Genomic DNA, 13,149 nt, shown 5'->3' with positions numbered 1-13,149 from the left:
CAACCCTCATTTTTTAAATTTATTCTTCAACTTCTTTACCTATTGTAGTTTTCTTTGTCCACCTAAATATTTTATTACCTACCAACACATGGCATGTCATTTTTCTAATTATATCTCCCTTATTACTTCCCCTTTAGCCGCCCATTCCACTTTTATCTTTTACCCCTCCTTCAAAATCTCATATCCATGACTTCACTTCATGTCCCTCATTGTCAATCCTATATTTTCCCCTACCCCTCCTTGTTAGTCTCCCTTTGAGCCCCCTTTTCCCTCTACTTTTTTTGGGATTCTTGTCAGCTTCTCATTGAACCCCCTTTTCCCTCTACTTTTTCTATTGAATCCATCCCCCATTTTCTTCATTTCCTCTTTCTTGCTTCCCTTTCCCTGCATCGCTTAAACTTCTATGGCCTGTCTTTTCCGGTCTTCATTTAATCCCTTATTCCCCTTTCTCAACCTAATACTTGTATTACCTATCCTTGGCAAATGGTTTTGGCTATGTGGTTTTGATGCATGCATCCTTCATCAATGGCTTTCGATAATGGGAAGATTAATGATGTTCTAGGATTCTTAGAAATTTATGCCACTTGCTTTACCTTCTGTCTTCATTTTATTAAAGTGTAGGCATAGTCGAGGGATGGGTTAACAAGTTTAGATACTCATTTTTATTGATATCTAGCATTGGCATACACCAATAATCTCATGTGACAACTAGGAAATTCATTCCATTGTTTGCCATTATTCTAATTTGGATGTATCTACTACTCAAATGGATGTTTTGTACTACTCTTCTCACGCATTTCCCACCCGATTTGTCATTTTAATAGAGTGGATGTGCTACCTTCAATTCTTCAAAATGCCTTTCGATTTTGTGGGTGAGCATAGAGTAGTCAAAAGCTTAAAAGTTAGTATGCAATTCAAGAAGCAATACTTGCACATTGATAAAACTCTTAATGTACCCTGACTTCTTTTTGAAATATGATTCACTCCATTTTGTAGAATGCCACTCAAACTACTATGTATATGTGTATTTGTTTATGCATTTGTGGACATATTTGTGTGGTGTGTTGTCTGTTGTGTATTATCCTCTTCAATTGTGGAGGTTCTCTTGATTACCATTCTAAAGATTCTTTGTGAGGAGGGGGTCTCAAGATTCTTTTGCAAATGACTTGTTGCAATAGACTTTGATATTCTTTAATAGTATTTCCATTTGGTTTAATGCTAGGATTTCTAGTTAATGGTCCAATGTTTTCCTTCCATTAATGTGTCTGACCTAAGTGCTTGAGAAAGACTTTGTTGGGGTCATGTTGGAGTGAGGAAGTTTGCCAAATTTGAAACATACAAATATTACTGGCTAGCACTGAGACATTTCACTATCAATGATTTTTCTATATTCAATTGCATGTAAAGTATGTATCCATATTGTAGCCTTCAGACCAACCATCTCTTCACCAAGCATTCTATCCAACTGTAGACCAAAAGTAGAAGCATGTATAGCCGCATAAGCATTTCGGACAGCCAAGTCTTCCAACAACTTTTGCATACCTCCCTTTCCAAAATTCAAAGCAAGAGGCAATCCTATTTTTTGTGCATGGATCTTGCCATCTTTCCAAAAGATGAGTTGTCATGCCAAGGCCTCTTGATAAGTAGCACAATCTCTCCTTTCATGCTGCAAACTATCACACCACACATTTTTTCCTTGGTTTAGGGGTTACTGCTCGTCCCCTTTCCTCTTGTCCTTTCTCATCCAATTTTGTGACCTTCAACTGAAGATCCTGCATGCCTTTGACCAATTCATCTAATACATGTTTCTTCCTAACATTGGGAACAACAGGTGCAGCCATAGGATTAGCCACAGAAGTGGATGACTTACTGGATACATAAACTATTTTGCTCGTAACAGTGGGCAATCTAGATACGTGGAATCTTTCTCTTCTTCTATACTTTTTCACCAGTGTAGTAACAAACATCCTTAATATACCTCCACTATGTTTTAAGCCCTATCTCTGTAGTTTGATCCTCTAACAAATTATCAAGCTTCTCTTGAAGCTCAAGATCTGCCGCTTGTAGAAACAATCCAATTTTCTAACTTGCAAGAGCTTGTTGTTCTGCAAGATCTAACTGCTCAAATGAACTTTTAAATTCTCTTAATAACTATGTTCCCACAAGACCCTTATTGGATTGTAGAATCCACTCTTGGAAAGTCTTGCGAGTAATCAAATTGGTGTCTTCAATGTAAAATTCTTCCGTGAGTGTCTTCTTGAAAGCTACCCAGTCAGCATTGTGCATGTATAATTCAATAACTTGGGCTTTTAATTCATGTACAGTGATCCGTACAAAATATTGGCTCTATGCAAATTGAGCCATCCCAAAGAACTCTATCTTTTGAGGATAGGTATGCAAATATGCAGATACACTCCTTCCATCAAACAACTTCATCTCATGCTCAACTACTTGCAAAGCATTCATCACAACAATTTTTGTTTGAGCATAAGCCTGCATTAGTTGTTGTTGTTGTTGCACCTATACGAGCATGTTCATATTCTGCACTAACTGCTACAAAACATCACTAGAAATTGTGCTTGAAGGTTCTCCCATATTGTCTTTTCTTCTAACGACCTTTCACATTGTTAGGTTCACCAATGTCGGAGGGGTTTTAGTCGAAAGGTTATATCCATCGGGGATCAGAGATAGAAGGAAGTAGAGAATATGAGATAGAAGAGAAGAAAAAGAATAGACAAGAGGTACACAAGATAAAGATGAAGCACAATGAATCAAAGCACTATATATTGATAGAACTTGAGAAGATAAACAAATTCCTTGTCTGGTACTACTCAAAAGCAATCTCCAAGCATTAGATCTCTTGGAGCTCCCTTGTAGACCAAAAACATGTATCAAACACTAGCATCTTCTCTGCTTCTCAGATTACAAATCTGATGGTTTCGTTGGCTTCGAATGGGGGGTAAAACCCTAGGATACCTACTTAGGATTCTTCCAGATCACTCCTTCTTCCCCCAGTTCAAAGTGTTGTTTTTTGCTTGTAAACTATGATTGCACCTCGCACGATTTTGCAAATCCTTCTTTTTGCATGGAATCTCTAAAACTGGTTGAAAAAGCAACTTGCTTTTTGTATGTCATCCTATTCTAGAAGTTTTCATAGCTTTTTAAGATATTTATAAGAAATAATATCCAAAATATCAAAAGTAAGCTAAACTTGTCCAAAAATCTAGTATTTTTGAACCATCCATACCACGAACACTAGCACTAATGACTAAGATGACATTGACTCTCTAGATCAATAAGAAAGCCGAATGATGATGCATTCCATGTTTTTTCACACTGTGTTTGCGTAGCAACACGATAGCAAGAGTCTCTTGCTCATGTACATGCTCAATTGGTATATGCATATATTGTTCTTGCAGATGCTGACTCTTGTGGGCTAATTTGCTTTTGATCATTATACCTTGCGCCTCTCATTGTCAATAGGTTGTTAGTGGTGGATGCTTGACATGCATTAGTTGTATATATTTATGTATCTAGCATTCCATATGCTTTGACATTCTTGGTACTTAGTTGCTATACTGCTCATTGTTCAATATATCTCAAATTGCTATAGGATATTTCTAATAGTGAGAGCTTACTTTGTTGGTCATTTTCCCAATGATGTATGGTCATTTAGTGTAGTTTTATGGGCAAAAATGTTGAATACTATTTATGAGTAGTTTCTTTGAGCACAAACACCTTGTTTGAGCACTCTACTACCTATTGTTTATGGATAACTATACACTCTTTTATTCCCCACCTTTTGCTTGCCTTTTTGGCTCAATTTTGGGACTCTTTTATAGTAATTGTAGTATCCCATACTATTGTACTTTACATTCATTTGTAGACATAATGGGAGGTACTTATAATAATGCATCAACCCTAATGATAGCGCTATTTTCAATATTGAAAAGCTTGATAGTAATAACTTCCAATATTGGAAGACACAAATATGGTAGGTATTGGTGTAAAAGAAGTAGATTATGCAATTGAAGACCAAGGGTATATAGCTAAAAGGTTGGGATAGATATGATTGGGATGATCTTGATGAGTTATGCAAGTCCACTATTATATTGTATTTGGATATTTCGGTAGTGATATGAATCTGTGTCTATATATGAAGAATGCACGTGATGGTAGCCTTATTATCTTGGTGCTTTATGTTGATGATATGCTTAGTGCCAAGAGTGCTCATGATGAGCTGGATGCTTTAAAGGCATAACTCAAGAAGAGCTTTGAGATAAAGGACATGAAGCAGGTCTCACACATACTTGGTATGTTTATTACGTGCAATTACTCTTTAGGGACTTCTCTACTTGTCCCAGAAGGAGTACATTCACAAAGTACTTGAGCAATTCCATATGCAATATGTTAAGCCTATTGGCTGTCCTTTACCTTCTTATGTGAAGGTTAGTCAAGTTGATTGCCTTGAGTTAGTTGCCTTGAGTTAGATGATGAGAAAGCCGAGATAGCCAAGGTTTTGTATGCATCCACATTGAGTAGTTTTATGTATGCCAAGATAACCACTTATCTTGACATAGCATTTTATGGATAGACTTGGCAAGCAACATTGGGACGTTGTAAAGGGTGTCATGAGATATTTTAAAGGCATTACAAATATGTGCACTTGCAATGGTAGCCAGAATACATGAGTCATCGGTTACACTAACTCAAATTATGCAAGACATATAGCCAATAGGAAGTCCACCTTTGGGTATGTCTTTACCTTTGTTGAAGGTGTTATCTCTTGGATATCCAAAGTACATAAATGCATAGCCTTGTCCACTATTGAGGCTAAGTACATTACATCCATTGAGGCTTGTAAGAAGGCCCTATGGTTGGGCCATCTGGTTGCAGACCTTGGTATGACTATAACTCCTATACTACATTCAAATTCGATAAGTGTCATTTAGTTGGCATGTAATCTATAATCTGATCTTCCATATGAAGACAAAGTACATTACAGTGTGCTATCACTTCATTAGAGAGGTAGTAGAGGAAAAGTCCATTGTGTTTGTCAAGATCCCTATGGATACGAATCCTACAAATTTGCTACCTGAAAGTCTGCCAATTGAATGCTATGCTTTTCTTAAGAAGATGATGGATGTAGGATAAGATGATATCTTTCCTCATTCTGTTGTACTTCTATGTATACTTTGTACTTTGTCACTTTTTTCTTATTTTTTCCACACTTTGGTATATTCGCCTTTAAGTGGGAGGTTGTTGGGGGTGAAAGGCCGCACATGCCTAGCCACATATTCACTTGTATATAGTACTCACATACATGTACACTGCATGTGGTGGGTGCCCATTATTGTCACTTTATTCTTACTTGAAACTCCACAGCTCTTGCTCTCTTCTTGCTTCCGCTTATGCTTCGACTTCCACTCCACCTTTCATTTTCCACAAAGATTTTGGTTGGCGGATTATGTTGACTTCTTTTTTGTTTTATGAGCTTATGTGTGCTTCTATAGCCCTTATATTTACTTGCATATGGTTCTATGTATGGGGTGAGAAGCTGATGCTTTTTTCTATCTCTTGAAAAGTGCTGGATAAAGTTTTTTCCTAGCTAGTTTATTTAAAGTAGTAGCAGCTTGAAGATTGAAGTGAAGAACTCGAAGTGGTAGTATCACTAGTATAGTTGTGAAAGGACATTGTAGTGGTCCTATCAAACATGCCCTTTGGAGGAAGTCTCCACAGCCAAGGAGTTTTTGTGATTATCCTATTGTATCATCAAGAGAGATAAAGTATGAGAGTGTGTGCAAGAGAGGGAAGAGATTAACGTTATATCAATACTTTGTATTATGATTATGAAATTGAGAGATATAATGAAGACTTCATTCATGATGATCAATGCAATACTATGAGATCAATTCCATTCATTCTCGCCTTTGTGGATATGTTCTTTGGTTTGTTAATTGTGACCATGAAGAACAATATGTGCTATGTTGAAGATAAATCTATGGGGGATATGTTCTATGTTGTGTGGTTTTAGTCATGTGGTTTAGTTTTCCTTGCCAAGTTTTTGCTCTTGGAAATTTCATTGTTTTTGGGTTCTTAGCCTCCCAATTCTAGAGTCTCTTTCCATATAGATAAATCTATGGGAAAGTATTCTAATGATTTGTGGTTCTAGTTATGTGGATGAGTTTTCCTTGCCAAGTTTTGCTCTTGGAAATTTCACTGTTTTTTGGTTCTTAACGTTCCAAGTCTAGGGTCTCTTTCCATATAGATAAACCCATAGGAGATATATTCTATGATGATGTGCGGTTCTAGTTTTGTGGTTTAATTTTCCTTATTTTAAGGATTAAAGTGATAAAGATGTGTCTTGGTGGTGTTACAAAAGACTTTCTTATAGTATGCTCTTCGTTTTCTTGGTGTGCTCTTGAGAGCTCCAAATAAGTGTCGAAGATCCTTTAGGATTGGATCTCATAGAAAGATCCATCCTTTGGAGATATTGTTGAAGACTATTCAAGTGTTTCAAAAGTTGAAAACAAACAAACCTTAGATGGCATAGCAAATAATGGTGTAGATGTAGATATGGAGAGAGAAGGATCTGATGGTGCAACCTCAAGGATTGCACAATCTCTCGCTCGTCAAAGACAATGTACCTTCCAATCAAGATCTTTTATGTACAAGGATCATACAAACTATAAGCCTTAACTTCAGACTAGCCTATGATAATCAAACCGTTCACTTTGGGCATGACTACTCCTTATCCAACATGTATATGTATGCACAACACTCAAAGATTCAAAGGTAGGAGATAGAAGGCCTAGTGCCATGCAATGCCTCGAAGAGGATCTTTTTATGGACCACAATAGTTGGGCACCGATTTAGTAGATATTGATCGCATCTAACCAAAGGCCCTTAGATAGCTCAATTGTGAATAGCGTTAAGTGTGCCTAAAGTATTGGCCACTTAGACCATATGGACTTAGATAGCTCAATTCTAAACATCATGGAGCATGCCATGTTTATAATAGTTTGATTCCTGTTGAGATATTGTGCGCTTTTGACCATAGATGCTCATGTAGCTTAGCTACAAACAACACGAAGCATATCATGTTCATGACAATTCAATTCTTATGCTTAATCACTCCATTCTATGAAGGGGAGTTCATAAAGGCAAGCTAGCATTTGATTCCATACTTCTATAAGAACTCAAACTTGTGGGAAACAAACTCACCACCATTGTTATCCCTTGTTATCCTTCAACAGACACATATTGATCTTAGACTAAGCATATCCATATAGAGAAGTACATGGATGCTTTAGATTTTTCCTTTAGGAAGTACACCCACATAGATCTCAAATACTCATTTATGATAAGAAAGAAGCATTGAGAACCATCTATGAATAGTGTAGATGAATTGCCACTAAGGCCGAGGTGAATCAATCATGTCCCCTTAGCTTTATGAGTGGAATGCTAAGGGAATGGCGTGTGATGTTTCCCCGATGAATAGGTTAGTAAATAAACTTTGATAGTTTTAGGTGTGGAATATCCTCGACCATCTAATGACATGACAACTCATAAAGAGAGTTGTAACCAAGGTGTCCTAACCTATAATGTCAAAGCTGCTCCCCATCCAAAGGTGACTTAGTTATAGCTAAGCACTCTATGTGATGAAACTTGTCTCAAGCTATTGTAGGACCAAACTTATGATCAATGACTTCGACCATAGTCGCTATCAAAAGGTTAGCTCTCTCCATAAGGCAAAGCTGACGGACAAAAAGAAAATTTCATCCAAAGCTGGACACATACTACACATCATTGTAGCAAGATTTGGACCCTTGTCAATATCAAACTTGACTTTTTCGATCCCCTGAATCTTGGTTAGGGAGTTGCTTTCCCAACAAACATTTTTGACCATCGGTCACACGAGATACAAATGTTCTCTAATGTTGACATGTGATCTATGTGTGGCTCCACTAACAACTATCCATGTTATCTAATGGTCGCAGGAACATGTGGGGTGAGCCTCCACAAAAGCATCATCAAGAGGCAACACGAATATATGGATTAAGCTCTCATCCTTGAATGTCTCTACCAAGATGAGGTGGGCTTGATAACTGAAGTCCATTGATGGTCTATCAAACCAGTCTGATACCCCTCGGGAGTCAAGAAGTCTGCAGATTCTGATGGTTGTCCAAAGGCTGCATGACCTTGGGGTCTCCACATTCCTTGGGTTGGAGTTTGACTGCCAATTTGCCTCCACTGAAAGGTGTTATCTGCAACAAGTAGAGCTGAGATCTGAGTAAGGGAAAATTTGGGCTTAAGCGTCCTTGGATTGAGATCAATGCTCATCATTGAATTTGCCTGTTCAGAGTGTTGACAATGTTTATTCTTCTTGGGTTTAGTGTAGATTGTGTTCTCTTGCTCGTTACTAGTCTTGTTGGATTTCTCTTTATTATTTATCTTTCCCTTGCTTTCTCTTTTGGGAAGTGGAAACAAAGACCCTCCCCCTGAAGATGGCAAAGAGGGCCTATTGTGAGATTGATTGAAGAACATCAAACTTATAAAAGGTGGACAAGGTAGACTTTGAGATTATTTGTTGCACAGAACTAAAATATTTAGGGGGAAACTTGTTAGCAAACCATCTTTCAGGCTCATATTCCCCAGGAATTTGACCCACAAAATAGAAGAAAAGAGCAGCCAAACCATATTTTGTATGCCTTTTTAAATCAATTAAGGGAGAAGGCAGTGGGTGTTTTGAAGAACCTCCTTTCTATGGCTTAATAATGAATTCTCACCTCACTTTTTCAGTTTACACCATGTTGTGCTTGCTCAATTCCAACAGCTTCTGCATGGCCGAGCCCCATCACTGCATTAGAACTCTGCTGTTTGTCTCTTGCTTCCACCATTGCTCACCTGTCTCACTCAAAGGTGGCATCTTGCATGGTGTTTTTCACAGCTTGCCCACCTTGTATGTGACAAAGAAGATGGGTATGTGGGAAATACAGAGCAATTGACTTAACTACTGATAATTCCAGTTAGCTGTCATTCTTGCATGCTCTTCCATTGAGCTATTTTCCATGTTACTTTCAGAGCTGTGATAGAACTGAAAGGAGAAAAATCATCATAAGTAATGAGCACTAACCCTGTTTCTACAAGTGAAAGATCCTTCCATGAGTATGCTGCATAGCAGGGATGTCCTCTGAACTAGACTAGCATCTTGGTTTTGTCAAGGCTGAACTATCAAGTAGTAACTCTCCAAGAAATAGAGACGTCCAAGGCATTTACTTACATGCCATTACTTCAATTCCAAGACTTGTATAGCATTATAACAGCAAAGATGCAATATCATCATTTGCAGAAACCAAGCAAGATTTCACCATCTGACAAGCTTTTGGCTTCACTTTTCTGTTTGACAAACTTTAAGCAAGGATTTGCTTCACTCCTCTATAATAAGCCTTTTTACGCTGCATCACAACAAATTTCCAACTAAAGAATTGATATACTGATTTCATGTCCCGTCAACCTCTTTGCACACTTTCACCCTTGTTATCCACCAAGCAGCACTCCAGCCACAAGCACCAATTGTGCAACTAGATACTTGCACAAATGTTGCGAAGGATGACCAGAAAAAAAATTAAACGTGATGTACCAACTTGATGGTGTGCAATTGCTGTAGCAGGTCAAGGGTCCTCCGAATGCATGAGCAAAAGAAGTTCTTCCAGTAAAGTAGCTAGCGGTACAACCATATCAACCCTCAGAAGTTGGAGCCACAACACTACTCTCAAGCAAGTTGTTGTGATTCATTATGATGACATACAGCAAAAGCATCTACCCTTTTAAACCAGTGGAACTGCTCACATTAGGAAACGTGCAGGTAATTCAGACAATTGTTTGTTTTTTAATAAACCTGCATGTACCTGAGCATCATAAACATCATTGCCTGTTGGGCAGGTGCCATCCCCAAAAGATCCTCAAATATGCACAATTGCTATCATCGTAAATCCACATGCTCTTCATAACATGTGCAGGTGCCTTACATGAAATATGAGGAAACATGCAATGCCATAACTTCTTAGCATGTGTGCATGACACATTCTCCTCCATACCATGTTGTCACATCACTGCAAACCCAAATGGGGATATCCAAATTAGTATGTGTTTTGCTTGAAAAATTGTAATCCAACAATGATCAAATATCATGTCAATCTGGCATCTTCCATGCTTTGTTCTTTGCTATCATAGCTTCAACTTTGTCTGCTTAGTCTTGCATGCTAGCAGCTGCATACATATTACTCATCAAGACATATGCTGCAGCATCATTTTCATCAAGTTGTACTATATATTCAAAGGCCAAACTTCCAAGCATCACATTTCCCCATTTTAGACAAGCACTCAACAGAGTACACCATAGTGGGCGATAATCTGAAGAAACAGTAGGTTGCATCTTCTCAACCACTCTAAGAGCCTTGTCAAAGTGCCCAGCACGGCCAAAAAGATCAACCATGCAAATGTGGTGGTCTAAAGTTGGGATGATACCATAATCTGTGCTCATAGCCAGATAATACAATTGACCCTTATCCACAAGACCTGAGTGACTGCATGCATTCAGTAAAACAATGAATGTGACTCCATCTGGCACAATACCTTGTCCAATCATTTCACTGAACAAGTTCAAAACTGTTTCAACATGTCCAAGCTGGCTATACCCTGCAATTAGTGCATTCCATGAAGCCAGGCTCTGAACTGGAAGTTCATCAAATACATCTTGTGCTTTTGTAAGTGCACCACATTTGGCATACATATCCACCAATGCAGTGTGAAGGATAGTATCTTTTTCCAGCAACCCCTGTCTAACAATCTCAGCATGTATTTCTTCACCCTTCCCAGCTGCTCCTACACTGCCACAGACTTTCAAGATGCAGGTAAAGGTGACGGCGTCTGGAGACAGCCCTTGCTGTTGCATCTGTTCAAAACAGTTCAGGGCTTCATGATCCTGCTCGTGTTGGGCATACCCTGCAATTAGGGCATTCCAGGCAACCACATGTTTGAATGGAAGTTTGTCAAACACTTCTTGAGCTTTTGCAAGTGCACCACATTTGGCATACATGTCCACTAATGCAGTGCTAAGAATCATATTTCCTTCCAGCAACCCCTGCCTGACAACCTCAGCATGTATTTCTTCACCCTTCTTGACTGCTCCTAAGCTGCCACAGGCTTTCAAAGTGCAGGTAAAGGTAACAGCGTCTGGTGAAAGACCCTGCTGTTGCATCTGATCAAAGCAGTTCAGTGCTTTGTGACCATGTCCATGTTGGGCATACCCTGCAATTAGGGCATTCCAAGAGACCACATTCTGAACTGAAAGCTCATCAAACACTTCTTGTGCTTTTGCAAGTGCACCACATTTGGCATACATATCCACCAATGCATTGCTGAGACTGGGATTTCTTTCCAGCAAACCCTGTCTGACAACCTCAGCATGAATATCTTCACCCTTCTCAGCTGCTCCTATACTGCTGCAGGCTTTCAATAAGCCAATAAAAGTGACAGCATCAGGAGAAAGGCCCTGGTGTTGCATCTTTACAAAACAGTTCAGGGCTTCATGACCATATCCATGGTGGGCATACCCTCCAATAAGTGTACTCCAGGATACCACATCACAAACTGGAAGATCATCAAATACTTCTTGTGCTTTTGAAAGTGCACCACATTTGGCATACATATCCACCAATGCAGTGCCAAGTAAAGTATCTTTTCCCAATAACCCCTGCCTTACAAGTTCAGCATGTATTTCTACACCCTTCTTAGCGCCTCCTATGCTGCCACATGCTTTCAAGATGGAAGTGTAAGTGACTTTGTCAGGAGAGAGACCCTGCTGTTGCATCCGTTCAAAACAGTCCAGTGATTCCTTAGCATGCCCGTGTTGGACATACCCTCCAATCAATGCATTCCAGGAGACTATACTTTGAACTGGAAGCTGGTCAAACACCTCTTGTGCTTTTCCAAGTGCATGGCATTTGGCATACATATCGACCAATGCAGTGCCAAGAATAGTGTCCTTTTCCAGCAATCCTCGCCTGACAACTTCAGCATGTATTTCTTCACCCTTCTTAACTGCACCTATGAGGCCACAAGCTTTCAAGATGCAGGTGTAGGTAACAGCATCTGGAATGAGACCCTGCTGCTGCATCTCTTCAAAACAATTCAGCGCTTCATAAGCATGCCCATTTTGCACACAGCCTGCAATTAGCGCATTCCAAGAGACAACATGCGGGACCATGAGGTCATCAAGCACGTCCCGTGCATCTGCAAGTGCGTCGCACTTGGCATACATATTGAGGACACCAATACCGACATAAAGGTCGGTTCGAGGCAACCCTGCACAGCACAAAAGGGCATGTATGCGGCGGCCTTTGGACAAGTCCTTTTGCTTGGCACAAGCCTTAAGGGAGGCAAGAAGAGCCGCTGTATACTCACGGGACGAAGGTCGGTCGGGATTGGGTTTACTGACAATGGTGATCTTTCCCTTTTCTCCACCGTGGATTGGACGCTGTAGTACTTCTCGTCTTGTGAGGTCCCCTTGAATCTTCTTGTGGTGCTTCAAGTCTGGGAATCGGCCAGAGACAATGCTTAACTTATAATCCGCGTGATCGATGAACAACTTCTCCCTCTGTAAGATATCCACGTCCCTGCATTGTTCCGCCATTGCTGATCGATCAAGACCTCTTCCAAGGCATTCCGTGACCGCAGAAGATCATGCATCGCTAAGACAAAAGGAGTACCAAATAATCAGAAAGGCAGGCAGGTGGAACACAACAACGCGTCGCCAATCACAAAAGGCCTTGTGAAAAACGTTATAGCAAAATTTAGAATACTCTCAACAAATATTTACCGATGCATTGTATGAGAGAGAGAGACAGAGAGAGAGAGAGAGAGAGTATGTGTGTGTATATATATGTATAAGTGAGAAATTAAAAATCCATTAACATAACTCGTAGACATTAGTAATCAATTAACACAATGTTGTAAAGTACCAAATTCAATGGCACACATCAACCAAAATGCCGTCCGTGTGTGTGTGTGTGTGCATGTGTTTTTTTAAAAACCCAAGATCACTAAAAGATTCGATTGCCCAAACGAATATAGTCTTACATATCT

The 13,149-nt window shown here is 39.4% G+C and overlaps 1 protein-coding gene across 1 annotated transcript; it reads right to left on the bottom strand.

Annotated features, from left to right (window-relative positions):
- Positions 1 to 7,868: 7,868 nt before the first annotated feature.
- On the bottom strand, positions 7,869 to 12,874 carry LOC148039748 (pentatricopeptide repeat-containing protein At5g27110-like). Its single transcript, XM_087693602.1, has one exon. The coding sequence runs from the start codon at positions 12,695 to 12,697 to the stop codon at positions 10,253 to 10,255; it is 2,445 nt and encodes an 814-aa protein (XP_087549728.1). The 5' UTR covers positions 12,698 to 12,874; the 3' UTR covers positions 7,869 to 10,252.
- Between the last annotated feature and the right edge of the window lie 275 nt (positions 12,875 to 13,149).

The sequence above is a fragment of the Lygodium microphyllum genome, chromosome 2, assembly GCF_053477565.2.
Source record: "Lygodium microphyllum isolate KBCC chromosome 2, Lygodium_microphyllum_v1.1.10, whole genome shotgun sequence".
NCBI lineage: Eukaryota > Viridiplantae > Streptophyta > Polypodiopsida > Schizaeales > Lygodiaceae > Lygodium > Lygodium microphyllum.
This window is presented reverse-complemented; position numbering and strand designations above follow the sequence as displayed.